The following is a 17,941-nucleotide window of genomic DNA, read 5'->3' as shown; positions in this document are numbered from 1 at the left end:
CGCCCAGGAGAACAAGGGCAGTCTCCTCCTACTATAACCAAGTGACTGAACATACCGGAGGGCATAGCAGGAGAACAGAGCGGCGCCCAGGGATAATAGTAAGTGCAGTGAGATCCCCGGGCGCCGCTGTACAGATCATGACACTTAGTTCATAATGTTTGGACCGATGAAAGGTCCTCTTTAAGTAATTCACACAGTCACATAGAAATAAAACATTCTTAAACGTAGTTGAGGTAGGCTGAGAGACATGCCAAGGCCTCCTTCAGACAGACATTTATGTACCTGCAGCAATATAGGTACAGCCAAAGTCTAGTTGATAAACGCCTTGGCCACATTCATTAAAACTCAGGTTTTCACATTTCCTGACGTTCAGTCCTAACAAACATTCCCTCTTTTAGGTCATCTAGGGTCACTAGTAGATTTCAAGAATGTGAAAATTATTGGAAACATTAATTTCTAGTTCAAAAGTTTACATACCCCACGTTGACTGTGCCTGTAAATAGTTTGGAAAATTCCAGAAACCAATGTCATGGTTTTAGCTTCTGAGTAGTATTGAGCGAAGTGAGCTTCGGGTGCTTCATCTGAAGTTGATTTGTTCAAAACGTCGGAATAATACTGTACGGAGATTCATCTCCTTACAGTATTAGAATGTATGCGCTCTTATGAGCCTAAATTGGTTATTCACAAAGTCGCGCGTGACTTCATTGAATAACTTCCGTAGTTGATTTTTTAAGTAGAAAACCTTTTTATAACTCGAAGCTGAACTCTGCTTCGGGTCCGAGCTACCAGTCAGAACCGAAGCTAAGTATGGTTTAAAGTTTTAAAGTGGTTTTCCACTTTAAAAATCAACTACCGTAGTTATTCAATGAAGTCACGCGCGACTTCGTGAATAACCAACTTCGGCTCATCAGTGCCCATACATTCTAATACTGTACAGAGACTAATCTCTGTACAGTATTATTCCGAAGTTTTGAACAAAACAACTTCATAAGAAGCATCCGAAGCTCTCTTCGCTCAACACTACTTTTGAGGCTACGGTAATTGTCATAACTAAGTGGGGGTGTACTTGTGTCCGTATTTTATACTTTCAAGGTGTACGTGTCTTTGCTTGATATCATGGGAGAATTAAAAGAAATCAGCCGAGACATCAGAAAAAGCATTTTGTCCTTTTACAAGCCCACTACAGAAGCTACCACATTCATCTGTTCAGATGATGATATTTAAGATATATCAATAGTAAAATGTGTCCTTTATCGACATGACCTGATGGCCGCTCAGCAGACACTTCTCCTAAACCACCATTCAAAAAAATAAAATAAAAAAGCAGTTATAGTTTGCAACTTCACATGGGGACAAAGATTTTAATTTTCTCATTCTTCAAATATAGTACTGATCCAAACAGAGGGAATGTGTACTAAGGTTAGATGTCAGGAGTTGTAAAAGTGTTAATTATATGTAAACTGATGATTTCAACTGTAGCTATGGTGCTGAGTCCAGTAGAACCATGGAGGCTCAGTTTTTACATCAGCAGTGCACACCAGTTTTGGCTGCAGAATTGTACAGGCGTTTCTTCCTTGTTTCCAAAGACCACAACAGAAAACCAAATGTGTAGGGTGTCATGGACTTTTTAAAAAGAGGCATCGGGGGCGCGTGGCCAGCCATGAGCAAGTGAGGACGCGCTCTGCCGCATCCCTGGCGAATTTTCCCCACACTAGCTGCTTCCAAATGGGAGAAACTTTAAAGAAGGGTAAAGCCCGACCACCGGCTCCCCTGATATCCTCTCAAGGCGACATCCCCAGCTTCTTTACGCGGCAATCCGCCTCACCAGACTCCGCTTTTCACAGCCGCGTTATGCGCTCCCAAGATGGTGCCTGGGAGCCCTGCTTCATACTCAGGCAGGCTCCGTTCAGCGTTAGTGCCCTCCACCCTTGCCTCTGCTGTCTCCCAGGCACGACTCTGCAGCCCAGACCGGACCCTTCCGGCTACTCCTATATTGTGCTCCTCATGTGCGCACACAGACCCTGCCGCCATACACCTGCAGGAACATCTGCAGCGCCATCGGTCATGGCTGCATAACATATTAGCCCTGGGGACTCATCCCCCTCCTCGCATACTGCAGCTCCACAAACTGCTAGCCCTGCCACTTCAATGGCTCTTGCTCCAGGACCCCTAGTTAACCCCTTCTGGCCCAGTGAGTATTCGCTCATAGCTCCCATCGTGCCAAACAACTTAGGCAAACATCAGGAGCTCCTCTGTGGCCAGCTATCGCCACACACGTCCCTTCATCTCCAGGGACGGCCCTCGGACTGCCATCAAGGGTCCCCCACCCGACCCACGCTTCATGTCTTCTCTCCTCCCACTGAGCAGGACCCTCTTCGCCCCCCCCCCCCCTCTCACTCTCCCGGACCCTCTCTAGCGGCCTTCCAACACTGGTCCACGGGATCTTGCTGGGACGATTCTCATCCACAGTCCTCTAGAGCACCTTCTCTTGGATCCAAGGTCACGACTGAACCTGCAGCTCAGCCCCTTCAGGGACTCTCCCTGCACCCCTCCTTGAGACTTCCACCCTCCTCAGACCTATTTTATGAGGATTCCAGACCGCCTACCATGGCAGATTTGCGTACTCTTATCTGCTCTCTACCTTCTATAGCAGATCTGTCCAGCTTTGCTATCAGCATCCTACAAGAGTGTAAAAAGGAATTCTCCCAGGTCCGCTCTGAGCTAGCTGTGCTTGACACTACAATTAATTCTGCTACACAAGACCATGCAAACCTCGCCGCCACTGTCCAAGCTCTACAAGAAAAGGCCCAAACTCACGACGATCAACTTTACGCTCTATAACAACACCTAGACGATATAGAAAACCGCAGTCGTCGTAACAACATATGGATTAGAGGTCTTCCGGAATCAATAACGACGGTGGATCTTCTTCCCACGATCGTGAAGATATTTAATGGAATCCTAGGACTCCCGCCGAACTCCCACATAGAGATTTACAGAGCGCATAGGGCTCTTAAGCCTCCTAATCCTGATGGTGCTAGACCAAGAGACATTATTTGCTGAATTCACTTCTACGTCATTAAAGAGCGAATCTTAAACAAAGCTCGACAATCCTCTCCCATGTCCCACAAAGGGGCCCCTATTATGTTACTACAGGGCCTTTAACACCACACCCTGTCTCAGCGAGATGACCTACGTCCACTACTGGACCTCCTCAGGAACCCTGAAATTCCCTATTGCTGGGGTTATCCATTCGCCCTATGTGCTGGCCACAAAGGTCATATTGCCACTCTGCGTCATCCCTCGGACTTGCCATACTTTCAGCAGCAACTGGACCTGCCACCTGTCGAGCTGAGTCCCTGGCCTTCCATTTTACCGCCAGCTCCAACCCTAAATGTTTCAGACAAAAATGAAGCTTAAAAGGAAAGATATTAAATGAATCATAAGGCTTGGCAGACACAGCTTTCTTTATTGTGACATTTCCGAATTTACTACACATGCACTCAATGAAAGTTTGTTCTGCTGTCGCTGGACAATCTAGATCTGAAAATACCCAAAAAGCCACACTACATAAAATATAATATTTATTGAATTCCATATAATAAAAAGTATATACAATGACAGAGATACGGTTAAAAACAGATACCATATAGCAGCATGTGGCAAGTCACACATAAAAGCATACAGCGATCTATGCGTATCAAAGAACACCTGTAAAAATCCACTAATCAGAGGGGCCCATATCCATCAGTGCACTAATCGTGAAAGTCAGGATGATTTATATAGCTAGGTAAAAAGTTCCCTAACCAACCTACAAAGCAGGCAGGCCCAATGGCCATATCATATTAGTGCATGGTGGATAACCAACCCAACTGTATAAACCACACTATAAAATAGATAAGGCACAAGGCTAGACTCAAAGGTAATAAGTAGAAGCGGAACAAACATAGAAACATGAAATGATAGACCGCTGTGTAGTGTGACCTCCAGCAACTCCCCGACGTACGTCTTGTCCGACGGCTTCTTCTGATCACATCCCTTCATATATTCTTTTTATTTTTTTCAGCCCTACGAGAGCTAAATTTATCTGGCTGCTCCTGGATTGCTGTTTCGGCACTTTGTAGCTCCAGCTGTCCTTTGCTGAGATCCCTCAATGTCCAGTGGGTGGAAGGGCTAAAAGATGCACAGATGAGGGACCTTCTGTCACCTCCAACAGACAACAGGCCAGGTAACACAGCCGTAGCAGCTGAGATCCTGCAGTATTTTATTTTATAATTTCATTGTCTTCATTCCATAGATGGTGATTTTCTAGCATCTGGCAGATACTGGAATCGGTTGCAGGTTGTTCCTTACACACTTGCTTTGAAATTTTTGCAGGTCAGATGGACAATCGCAGCAAATTGAGGAATATTACTGAGCTTCGTCTAGCAGGACTGGACATCACTGACGCTTCTCTACGCCTCATGATTCGTCACATGCCTCTTCTTTCTAAACTGGATCTGAGCTTCTGTAACCATGTTACTGATCAGTCCATTAATCTGCTCACAGCAGTGGGTACATCTACCAGGGATTCTTTATCAGAAATAAATTTATCAGGTAAATGTATAGATAAATTAACTGGGCCCCACTTTTTATTAATGACTTCTAGTGACTAATGTGATTTAGGATTCTTAATAGGACAATTACTTCCATTTTGATTTCTATACATAAACTTGTAGCACAGTAATATAGGGTGAAAAGTGCAGGTTGCACAGTATTGACTATTGAAGTGGTTTAACCCAATTCAGTGACCAAGGAGTTATCCCATGAAAATTATCACCTATCCACAGGCTAGACGATTAAATATAGCATCACGGGGGATCCCACCACCAGGACACACTGTGATCCTGAGAACGAGATCTCCCCTCTCTGGTCACTTTCAGACAAGCGTATTAAAATCAGTCAGTATTCTGGCTCAGGATTCTGATGATATACCATCAGTATTGTCATCAGGATTCACATGCCCATTTAATCCTTCCTTCATTATTTATGCACAGACTGTAATGTGCGTATTTGGAAACAAATCCGCACAAAACTCGGACATGCTACGGATTTTAAATACTGACGGAAATTTATACGCCCATGTGAATAGCTCCATTCATTAACATTAGCAGCGGATTCTGGTACATTAAGTCTGGACTATATACGCCTTGCGAATACACTAAAATTATCTATAGTTTGAATCATGCTTTAATATTAAAGATACTTTAAAACATTTTGGTGATGTTCTATTTCATTTTCCATGTCAATGAAAAAAAATAATCCTGCAGTTTCCACAAAGCCTAATAATACGCACCACTTCTTGGTCTATACAGATCACTTTCAGTAGTCCTCATTATCCTCACAGGCAGGATTACAATGCCAGATATCACCTATTTATAGATAACAGTATCCTCTAGTCAGAGTAGGTGGTTATCGCAGCTTATCTACTCCCTTCTGAGTTCTGCCATAGAGCCAATGTGGTCCGCTCTTGACCATTGTGTCTATGGCCCATGTGGTTGCTGTAAAGCAGGCATGCTCAACCTGCGGCCCTCCAGCTGCTGCAGAACTACAACTCCCAGCAGGCCCGAACAGCTATCAGCCTACAGCAGCGCATTGTGGGAGTTGGTTTTACAACAGCTGGAGGGCCGCTGGTTGAGAATCCCTGCTGTAAAGCATCTCTCTAAATGCTGTTGGCAAGATGGCAGCCCCCATAAACATGTTCAGAGAATAGAATAAAAATATCTACAAGCAATAGCTCAGATTTACTATGTGTTTGCACCAAAATCTAAAAACGTGGCGCAGTTTGGTGCATCTAGGGTTTCTACACTTTATATGGCGATGCTCGACAAGGAGGTGGGCTTAAGATGCGCCATTTTGTTCCAAAATTTCAGTGCAATTCTGGTGTAAAAATCTATCTAAAAGTAAGCAAACCAATAGTTAGTAAAGAGTCAGAGAAAAAGTTAACAAAAACACCCCAAAAAACAGCATAGAAAGCTGTGTGAAACCAGTCTAATAAAAAATACTACAAATAAACTTGTAATAGCCTTTTAGAATTTCTCCATGATATAGGGTGAGAATTCTTCCTCGTCCAATAAGATTGGTAGAATAGCGGTCAAATTTCTTCCTATACAGTTTGAACTGCTCCATCAGACTGCGCCATTTAACCTTTTTTTTATGTGTACTTGTAGGGCTCATGTTTTTTCTGAATAGCTGCAAGTTAACCATTTATATTTTGCCTTTTTTTTTTTTCAGACTGCAATAAAATTACAGACCAGTGCCTGACCTACTTCAAACGATGCGGCAACATCTCTCTGATAGACCTCAGATTCTGCAAGCAGGTTACAAAGGAGAGCTGCGAACAGTTCATAGCAGAAATGTCTGTAATTGTACAGTTTGGACAAACAGAGGAAAAGCTGCTTCAAAAGATCAGCTAATTGAAAAATGTCAGTGACTTCATTGAAAGCTGCACCTGAAAGACAATATTGGCCTTAAAAGTAGAGGTTAGAGGTTGACCGACCTCCTTTCTATCGAGACTTCCTCCAGCACCACATACACCAGCTGTTAAGGGTTGACACTGGAAAAAAAGTTTGACCTTTCAAGGACACTTTTTGAAAAATCCAAGGGCATGCACTTGGTAACGTTTATTGTATTGGCTCTAAAACTGTTCAATTTCTGAGCTTTGCGTGTGTCTTTAAAAGTGGACCACCCAGAACATAGAAGCCTTCCAAAATCTGATTAAAAGATAATTTGTCATACGTTATGCAGAAATATTTTTGTATATGACTATTTGAAAGTTCTATTTACAATGTATGACGCCAGTGTTAATTTTTGGGGTGTTTCTTGCTTAGAGGTGAACTGCTATCTTTCCATGTACAGTTAATGAAGGCAGTGAAGCCAACATTACTTGTGACCACTTCTAAAGCATGTTTAAATTCGCTTTTTACATGAAACATATGCATGCTGAGCAGACCTATATGTTTATTCATTTATGACACAGATCCTTTCTGCACATGAAGATCCAGCATAGCATGAAGTTTTGTGGCCTGTTGAACAAATCTACAGTGACGCAGGGCAAACTGATCAGGCAATCTCCACTATTGTGCCACTGGACAATTTTGTCCAAAGCTTTGGGTCCGACTATAACATACTACTAGCCTTCAGAAGTGCCATTGTTGTAAGGTGTTTTTTTTTTTTTTCCTTTTTGTAGAATGCCCTCAAGCAGTTTTATCTAGAGTTTGTGTTAATTGTTCACAGGACAAAATGTTTACCACCGTTTACTGGCTACAGATTGTTAAAGTTAAAGAGCCAGATCAGGTACAAAGAAGAACTTGGGTCTCTTCAAACACCACTTGTATATCTCCTTTTGTTAAAAAAAAAAAAAAAAAAAAAAAAGGATGCCCCTTGCACTGGAAATTTAAGAATGGGGTTATCACTGTATAGGAGACTACACAGTTAAATGCATTTACATCAATGCATTGCAAGTCTATCCCACTCCTGCACCATGGAGTCAAGATGTATACTTTTTTAATGTAAGTAATGTTGTTGGAATTTAAAAGTGTATCATGTTTATTTATGGACACATTTATTAAAATCTTTTACTAAACTACATGTCATTCATTTTACAAGTGCAAGTGTCATGCTCACAACTAAGGCTCTCTCCCCACCACATTTTGAAAATCCATTTCACGCCCTTAAAGGGGTTGTCCTTCCGTTGTTTTCCTGCTCACTGTCACAACTGCAGCGGTGAGCAGGTGTAATTACAACTAATGCTGCTAGATATTTATTGCATAAAAACACTGAGGAAGGAGTCCGTGTTAACTCCGAAACGCGTCTGGTGTATGCAAGTCTCTAAAGAAGAAAAAAACGCAGTACATGAACTTTCGGAGCGCTCCCAATACTGCATACTAACAAAGAACAAAAAACAGTCTTATTGTGTCTAGATCAAATAGACACGTGGAACGCCGACTAGTAAAGAGGGCCTACAGTTGTGTTCCAAATTATTTAACCCCCAATGCTGTAAAGGGTTTTAGGGAATTTAGTGTACATTTGTAATTGTGTTCAGAATGAAATCTTACAAGGACTTTTTAAAGAACCAAATGCGAATAAAATGACATCAATTGTTTTTGTAATACAGTATTAAATGTTTTTTTTGTGATTTCTTCATTGACACAATTATTCAACCCCTTAAAGACTACCACTCTTAAGAACAGAGGTTCATTCAAGTGTTTTCGATCAGGTATTGAAAACACCTGTGGATGTCAAGGAGCAGCAATCAAGCATAATAAGCACCAATTAGGCATTAAAAGGACTGTGATACTCAGCTCCTTCTAGACATTTACTGGTGTGTTTACAAACATGGTGAAGTCAAGAGAATGGTCCAGGAAGACAAGAGAAGAGGTGATTTCTCTTCACAGGAAGGGCAATGGCTATAAGAAGATTGCAAAGATGTTAAACATACCAAGAGACACCATAGGAAGCATCATTCGCAAATTCAAGGCAAAGGGCACTGTTGAAACGCTACCTGGTCTTGGCAGAAAGAAGATGCTGACTTCGACTGCTGTGCGCTACCTGAAGCGCAAAGTGGAGAAAAGTCCCCGTGTGACTGCTGAGGAACTGAAAAAAGATTTGTCAGATGTGGGTACTGAAGTTTCAGCTCAGACAATAAGGCGCACACTGCGTAATGAAGGCCTCCATGCCAGAACTCCCAGGCGCACCCCCTTGCTGTCTCCAAAGAATAAGAAGAGTCGACTGCAGTATGCCAAAAGTCATGTGGACAAACCACAAAAGTTTTGGGATAGTGTTCTGTGGACTGATGAAACAAAATTAGAACTGTTTGGGCCCATGGATCAACGCTATGTTTGGAGGAGGAAGAACAAGGCCTATGAAGAAAAGAACACCTTGCCTACTGAGAAGCATGGTGGGGGGGTCAATCATGCTTTGGGGCTGTTTTGCTTCTACAGGTACAGGGAAGCTTCAGCGTGTGCAAGGTACCATGAATTCTCTTCAGTACCAGGAGATATTGGATGAAAATGTGATGCAGTCTGTCACAAACCTGAGGCTTGGGAGACGTTGGACCTTTCAACAGGACAATGATTCCAAGCATACCTCCAAGTCCACTAAAGCATGGTTGCAGATTAAAGGCTGGAACATTTTGAAGTGGCCATCGCAGTCACCAGACTTAAATCCGATTGAGAACCTCTGGTGGGACTTAAAGAAAGCAGTTGCAGCGCGCAAGCCTAAGAATGTGACTGAACTGGAGGCTTTTGCCCATGAAGAATGGGGGCGGAGATACCCGTAGATCGCTGCAAGACACTTGTGTCAAGCTATGCTTCACGTTTAAAAGCTGTTATAACTGGAAAAGGATGTTGTACTAAGTACTAAGATTGAATGTCACTTGGGGGTTGAATAAAACTGATAATGATGTGAGCACAGAAAAGACATTTGTGGTTATTTCATTATAAATGTTATGTTATATTTGTCTGACTTACAAGTGCCTCTTTGATTTAATTGTAAACAAGATGACTGAAATGATCAAAATCAATGTCAAACTGGCCAAAACACTCAATTTCAGTGGGGGTTGAATAATTTTGAAAACAACTGTATCAGCTATAGACCCCGGCGTCTAGTAGACTGTTTAAAGTTCAATTACTCACTGTAGAACAAGCCGGAGGTAAAATCTTCTGTGCCGCAACACGTGGGACGCCATGTTAGACACGAAAACCTCGGACACCATTAGGGTTGAGCGATATACCGGTATCACGATATACCGCGGTATTAAAAAAACGGCGATATGGCGATATCGCCATTTTGTAAATACCGCGGTATTTCGTGACGTCATAGGAGCGGTCATGTACGCTGACCGCTTCTAAATCTGCGGCCGCCCGCCCCAGCATGAACCGATACGGGACATTTGCAGAGTACTTCTACTCATGCAAATGTCCCCGATACCTGCTGGCCGCTTGCGGCGGCGCTCTTAGCAGTTCGGCCGGCGTGGGGGAGGGAAGGAATTCTGTCACTCGCATTTCCTGCACCCGACCTCTGAGAGGACGCTGTGATCCGCGCAATTAACCCCTCAGGTGATCACAGCGTCCTCTCAGAGGTCGGGTGCCGGGAATGTGGGCAGTGCCCCCCTCCTCCCTCCCTCCCCAGTATTAATCATTGAGGCCACAGGGTCGTCCCCCCATCATTGGTGGCAGTGGGCCCCCCCTCCTCTCTCCCTCCCCAGTATTAATCATTGGAGGCCACAGGGTCGTCGTCCTCCTCCTCCCCCCATCATTGGTGGCAGTTTGCAGTTCCGATCGGAGTCCCAGCAGTGTAATGCTGGGGCTCCGATCGGTTACCATGGTAGCCAGGACGCTACTGAAGCCCTGGCTGCCATGGTATGTTAGTGAGCAGCATTATACTCACGTGCGTCGTGGCCGCCGGGCGCTCCTTCTTCTCATAGGTCTGTGCGGCGCATTGCTAATGCTATAAGCCTTAGCAATGCGCCGCACAGACAGAAGAAGGAGCGACCGGCGGCCACGACGCACGTGAGTATAATGCTGCTCACTAACATACCATGGCAGCCAGGGCTTCAGTAGCGTCCTGGCTACCATGGTAACCGATCGGAGCCCCAGCATTACACTGCTGGGACTCCGATCGGAACTGCAAACTGGCACCAATGATGGGGGGAGGAGGAGAACGACGACCCTGTGGCCTCCAATGATTAATACTGGGGAGGGAGGGAGGAGGGGGGGCCCACTGCCACCAATGATGGGGGGACGACCCTGTGGCCTCCAATGATTAATACTGGGGAGGGAGGAGGGGGGCACTGCCCACATCCACCAATGATGGGGGGACGACCCTGTGGCCTCCAATGATTAATTCTGGGGAGGGAGGAGGGGGGGCCGACTGCCACCGATGATCGGGGGGAAGACCCTGTGGCTTCCAATGATTAATACTGGGGAAGGAGGGGGGGCCCACTGCCACCAATGATGGGGATATGACCCTGTGGCCTCCAATGATTAATACTGGGGAGGGCCCACTGCCACCAATGATGGGAGGGGCACCCTGTGGCCACTGCCACCAATGATTAATACTGGGGGGGGGTGCACTGCCCACTGCCACCAATGATTAATACTAGGGGGGGAGGGGCACTGCCACCAATGATGGGGAGGGGGACCCTGTGGCCACTGCCACCAATGATTAATACTAGGGGGGGGGGTTACCAGAGGGGGCTGATAAGAGGGGGGGGCTGATCAGAGGCTGGGGAACTGCCCGTCTGCCCCCATACAGTATAACGTCTCCTTGTGGCTGCCCCCCATACAGTATAACGTCTCCTTGTGGCTGCCCCTATACAGTGTAACGTTTCCTTGTGGCTGCCCCCATACAGTATAACGTCTCCTTGTAGCTGCCCCCATACAGTGTAACGTCTCCTTGTGGCTGCCCCCATACAGTGTAACGTCTCCTTGTGGCTGCCCCCATACAGTGTAACGTCTCCTTGTGGCTGCCCCCATACAGTGTAACGTCTCTTTGTGGCTGCCCCCATACAGTGTAACGTCTCCTTGTGGCTGCCCCCATACAGTGTAACGTCTCCTTGTGGCTGCCCGGCTGCCCCCATACAGTATAACGTCTCCTTGTGGCTGCCCCCATACAGTATAACGTCTCCTTGTGGCTGCCCCATACAGTGTAACGTCTTCTTGTTGCCCCCCATACAGTGTAACGTCTCCTTGTGGCTACCCCATACAGTATAACGTCTCCTTGTGGCTGCCCCCATACAGTATAATGTCTCCTTGTGGCCCCAAGTGTTTTTTTCTTCTAAATGGGCATTTATCGCGATATATATCGTTATCGCGATAAATTTCTTAATATCGTTATCGTGGGAATATTTTTGATATCGTCCAACCCTAGACACCATCGCTCCAAACAGTGAGTAAGACAGCCTTAATCAGCAACAGTGTAGTAGCAGATGGTTACGCCATAGCTACGATTACATCTTTACTAACTGTGAATAATAATATTCTTACCTGTATGGCATTATCTATACCGGAACGCAAACACCAATAAGTCGCTGTAAACAACGTCGACATAAAGGGGAACCACGCACATAAATAGTGCACCCAAGTTGGATATATAAGAAAACAAACTACTGGCCATAATTCAATAACAATATCCAAGACTGTTGATAGTATTACTATATAATCACGAAATCATTGGGTGCACCTATCTAATATTATCTGCCTGAATAGACGTATGAAGGAAAAATAATAAATAGTTTATTAATTCATATATTAAAATGGGAAACTGAATATCACAACTGTGACTATCAGGCTTCCAGACTCTGGTAAGGTGGTGTAGGAGAGGGATTAAATGCACACCACAACCTAAGAGTCCAGACTAGAACCCTATCCAGCTAGCACGTAGGTGCTAATATATGCTGGCAAGGGAAACAGGACACTGTTCGTATAATTAAACCAGGCACAGGTGCATCATATGTGGATCTACCTGGCTGGGCGATGTGAGGTAGCTAGCGAGTGAAGTTAAAACCCATTAGGGGTAAAGCATCCACCAGATGCCAACATATATGGACGCTCACTCAGCTATCTCCATCAGCCTGCCTATACCTTTAGGTGTAAGTCAGGATCACAGACCATATGTATGCACAAGTCAGCTGTTGCGCTGCTTGAAACAGTCACACCCTGCCTAGAGAGCCGTGTCCAAACACAAGATCACCGGCTCAACGCGTTTCGCTATGGCAATGTGAGCCACAATTCATCAGGAGCGAAAATCTCTATTTAACATTGTTTGCCTGTAAAGCAGAACAGCCTCACACTTTTGCGTGTCAAAGCATTTGGCGCTGTGATGCACCTATCTAATACCTACCGACTGGTCAACAAACTTTTAATATCCTGCGTATATAGTTTTATATGGATGCATATTTATATTGATACCTATTTTTATTGATATGTTTTGAATGTTTGTTAACTTTAGATATTTTTATTAATTTATGTTTTTATGCAATAAATATCTAGCAGCACTATTTGATAGTGTTCTGTGTCATCTCCGGATGTAGGTGTGCCCCACTATCTTTTTACATTTTGCATTTCTTTACAAGATTAAGGTATCTCTTTTAGGGGGAGCACCCTTTTCCTTGTTAGCTGGAGGGTGAGCCATCTCAACCCATTACATATAATTACAACTAAACCTTCCCATTCACTTCAATGGGACGGCTCCATCATAGTCACTTGAACAAGAAGGAGCAATCCCATAAAAGTGAATGGGACAGCTTAACTGTAATTACACCTGCTCACCACTGCAGTTGCAACTGCGAGCAGGTAAACGAGAAGGCAGCGCTCGTACGAGCTCTGCAGTCTCTTCAATCGGCTGATTTGATATTGATGAGGATAGGTCATCAATAATAAAAAAAAGCGGACAACCCCTTTAACATGTGATAATTCACATTACTCCTCATGAGAACACCTCTGGAGGATCTCCCATTTCTGGACAGAAAATCTGGAAGATAAAAGCAGGACACGCCTCAGTTCAGGTTTCCTGTCCAGCTGGATGGGTCAGCCTGGTTGGTCTCTCCAGGGGGCTGATGATTGCGGATGTACCTTGGTTTTGGTCCATTGGTCCCCTATTGCTGTTTGGAAATGTGGTTGCCCCGGAGGTTTGAGTATCTAAAGAAGCAGCCTCTGAGTCTGGTCGGGGCTCCCCTTTACAGAGCCAACTCTGCATCATCTTTAGAAGGTGCCTGGGCATTCTTCAGGGGTATTTGTACTATTGGATAACCCTTTTAAGAGCAGCATTGTGTCTTCAGGGTTTTCTAGTCCACTTTCTAGTATCCGGTTCCTCCCTTTGGGATTTCGCAGGCACTGAGTGTTAAATTGACAGCTTAGGCAGCATAGTTCATAAGAACCAGAGACATAGAAACATAGAATGTGTCGGCAGATGAGAACCATTTGCCCATCTAGTCTGCCCAATATACTGAATACTATGGATAGCCCCTGGCCCTATCTTATATGAAGGATGGCCTTATGCCCATCCCATGCATGCTTAAACTCCTTCACTGTATTTGCAGCTACCACTTCTGCAGGAAGGCTATTCCATGCATCCACTACTCTCTCAGTAAAGTAATACTTCCTGATATTACTTTTAAACCTTTGCCCCTCTAATTTAAAACTATGTCCTCTTGTAGCAGTTTCTCTTTTAAATATTCTCTCCTTTTACTTTGTTGATTCCCTTTATGTATTTAAAAGTTTCTATCATATCCCCTCTGTCTCTTCTTTCTTCCAAGCTATACATGTTAAGGACTGTATCGACTGTATCACTGATTTTATATTCTGCTCTTGGGTTTTTACGCCCCAGGTGCATTATCTTGCACTTATCAACATTAAATTTTAGTTGCCAGATTTTTGACCATTCCTCTAGTTTTCCTAAATTCTTTTCCATTTGGTGTATCCCTCCAGTAAAAACATCAACCCTGTAACAAATCTTTGTGTCATCAGCAAAAAGACACACCTTACCATCGAGGCCTTCTGCAATTTCGCTGATAAAGATATTAAACAATATGGGTCCCAGAACAGATCCCTGAGGTACCCCACTGGTAACAAGACCATGGTCTGAATATACTCCATTGACTACAACCCTCTGTTGTCTCTCTCAGCCACTGATTGATTATTCCCTATATTGATTATTCCCTATTTGGGAAAACATCCTGATATTAACAGACAAGATTTTTTAGAGCACCATGTTCTGAAAGTTTCTCACATTCTAAATTTATTAGAACTTAAATTATCAAAAATCTTGTCTTACCTCTTGTAGGACTGGCATTTATTTATTTTTGCCAAAAAAAGAGGTGGGTTGTAAGGTAATGGAAAATATAATGGAAGGACTTTTACTTCTTCTATTTCCTGGGTCCACTTGTGGTGTTGGCTCAAAAAACTGATGCAAAAACCTATAATTCAGGTCCAGGATGCTTCTGAGAAAGATTCTTCAAAGATGGAATGAAAAGGATTCATCCCTGGACCATCTATTTATTTATATTTTGTTGCAACAAAGCTCAGTCTACTCATCTTGGCTCCCACTTCCATTAGGGGCCCTGGAAAATTCACCAGTGTTAGGCAACTGCAAGGAACTTCAGGGAGTATTTGCAGTGAAACATTTTTTTTTTTTCTCAGGCTGTCTGGAAGAACCTCAGGATTTAACCAGTCAACATGATGACCATCTGGACTGGAAAGTGGCCCCATATTGTAGATGGGTCCAAAACAAGTAGGCAGGGCCAGCAATACCACAGTGCAGCACAAAATACAGCTCCAGTAGAACCAAATACTACCTGAGCAGAACTGACCACCCCAGTGCAGAACCGAATATCACAGTACAGTGCAATATACTGTCCCAGCAGCACAAAATACCTCCCCAGAAGCTGCCCCAATGTGCTAGCTGCAACATTCTGGCCTCTCCTCCTCTTGTCTCTAAGATATGGATGAGGTGAGACATCGGGCACAGGATAGAGCCAATCCTACCTGCAGCATCCTGCTTTGTCTTTTAAAGCTACATACCTATTAAATCTAGTGACGTTTCCTCTGATGTAGAGGTTCTTTCATCTCTATTGAGACCAGACCGCCATGATGACTTCTGTCAGCCATGTCTCATCTCTGCGGAGGTGTCACAAACATCCTAGATTCCTCACCTTTCCATCATCTTCCCCATTCTGCTGCCACACCCTATACTGTGCCTGCTGCATTCTGCAATGACGGCAAATAGTATGCTGCAGAAAAGCAGTGCCTCCAGTAATAATAATCATCCCTATAGTGTCTACAGTAATACCGATCCCCCCAACCCTGTGCCCCCAGTAATACTACAGGTTAATCACAATGACATTATCTTACTGTGTCCCAGTGCAGGAAGTCCCCATTATGCAATCTCAAATCCTAGGACCTGATGCAGGCAGTCGCAGTTACTTCATTGCTTCATGACTGCCTGCACTTAAGGCTTATAAGGGAACCATTGGCTCCTGTGCCTTACTGCAGTAGTGAACTGTATTGCCATTCTGAGGGCAGCAATATAGTTGAATTGAGGAGAGGTCGGGTGGCCGCTTGGGCATCGGCCCACCAGCAATCATCCCAGTAGGGTCTATGGCCAGTCCATCTCTGCTCATACTTAAACAAATTTAGAATCTGTTTCTAATATCATTTAATATTTTCAATCAGGCCAATTCTCTTTTACCTCTTTCAGCGGTACATATGATGGGGAAAACCAACAGAGTAGAAGATTATCTAAGCAGGGTAAGGTTGAGTCAGAATGGTTTCTAAATGCTAGCATAATTTTTTTTGTCATTGCAAGGAAATGGGAGACTACCTTTATAGATGTATTTGCCTCCAGTAAAAAAAATATATATATATTTTTTCACTTTGACCAGATGACCATCCAGTTGGCATAGATACTCTAGCCTATTGCTTGTCAGGAGAGATGCCTTCCTACCAATTTGCTTAATTCCATGAGTAGTGAAGAAAATCTGAGCGAACAAGGCATCAATAATTCTATTCACCCTGTTCTGGACAAAAAGGACTTGGTTTTCTTGCCTCAGTGGACCAGCCTTGGAACTTAGCCTTAAGGTGCTACCTTTCACCTGACTTATAAGCAAACACTCATTGGTCGTGTGATTGCATCTTTCTTTTAGGCAGCAAAAGTCCTTGTTTTTTGGCAGCATATCACCCTGTGTAAACAAGGGGATGTGTTGCCAACAATATGCAAACTAAATGGCAAGACGAACATTTGTAATAACAGTTGTTCTCTGCAGTTTGCATCAGGCCACATGAAAGGACCTTTAGGATATATGCACACAATGCATATTCTGCGTGCAAAATCCACAGCATAATACAGTATGAGCGAAGTATATCAGATATTAAAGATTTCATGTGCATGGTGTGAAACTTTTTGTGCGGATTCTCAGTGCAGAGTTCACCCTTTTTGATGCAAAGGGTGAAAGCTGGGGCAAATCCACAACAAAATCTGCAAGTAACGTGTATTTCATTTTAGAGAAACAGTGAAAACCACACAAAAAAAATCCACATAAACTATTTACCCTGAAACCAGCGCTGGTCGTTGTTACAGGACCTTTTAGTCCTGTGCATTCTGTCTACATACTCCCTATCATAGGGTGCCTTTATATGTACAGATTAGAATGGATTCTAAACACATTGGATTCTTTTGACACATTTTTGTAAAATTTGTAATATATCCGAAGATTTTTGATTCGTTTAATATGAATTGTGCATAAACGGCACCCAACATAATTTTTTATCGTGAATAATGGTGGGGAAAACCATGAGGGAGGAAGAAGAGGGAGGATCATATGACACTGAGAGGAAGTGGAGGGGGAAGGCTTGCTGTGATTGGCTCAGAGGCTCTAGTAGCCTGGATCAGCCAGACACTGGGCAGGCCGCTCTTTATGTTGAAACAGAAGAATCGCCATTCTGTCTTCAGCTTGTGACTTGGAAGGGTGTATTGTGGCAGTGTCTTTCAAAAAGCTATTATAGACACAAGCCATATTTGCTATGAGACCTTCTTTAGACCCATTTCCATACTCTGGTGTTAGTTAAAATAATGTTTTTCAGATGGGTGTTAGGTAGAGATACAATGGGCATATCTTGTACTATTGGTATTACCTTTTAACAGTAGGTAATTGTGTCTTTTTGCCACTTTATCATGTGGTTTATCACATGATTCATCATGTGTGTTCCTGTTATTCCTCAGCATGTGATTGATCATGTGTGTCTCTTCTATTCCTCAACATGTGACTTATCACATAGTGTATCACTGATGTGCCACATGATTTGTGATTTTTATCAGGAATGGCTGTTTTTACATCCGCCCCTTGGTGCATCATCATTCTAACCCCTTCCCAAACGGGTATTTAAACCCACCTGTGGATATTTTA

General features: G+C 43.7%; 1 protein-coding gene across 6 annotated transcripts in view; it reads left to right on the top strand.

Annotated features, from left to right (window-relative positions):
* KDM2B (lysine demethylase 2B) overlaps window positions 1-7,465 on the top strand; it is a 237,367-nt gene extending 229,902 nt beyond the window's left edge. For all 6 annotated transcript variants that reach the window (XM_040416126.1, XM_040416124.1, XM_040416125.1 and 3 more), the window contains 3 exons: window positions 4,067-4,228; window positions 4,378-4,596; window positions 6,274-7,465. In XM_040416126.1, coding sequence (XP_040272060.1) covers window positions 4,067-4,228; window positions 4,378-4,596; window positions 6,274-6,455 — 563 coding nt within the window. In that variant the 3' untranslated portion in view covers window positions 6,456-7,465. The remainder of the gene's footprint in view (window positions 1-4,066; window positions 4,229-4,377; window positions 4,597-6,273) is intronic.
* The last annotated feature ends 10,476 nt before the right edge of the window (window positions 7,466-17,941 follow it).

This window comes from Bufo bufo, chromosome 2 (assembly GCF_905171765.1).
Source record: "Bufo bufo chromosome 2, aBufBuf1.1, whole genome shotgun sequence".
Classification (NCBI taxonomy): domain Eukaryota; kingdom Metazoa; phylum Chordata; class Amphibia; order Anura; family Bufonidae; genus Bufo; species Bufo bufo.
The sequence above is the reverse complement of the archived record's forward strand: the minus strand, read 5'-3'. Positions and strand labels throughout refer to the sequence as shown.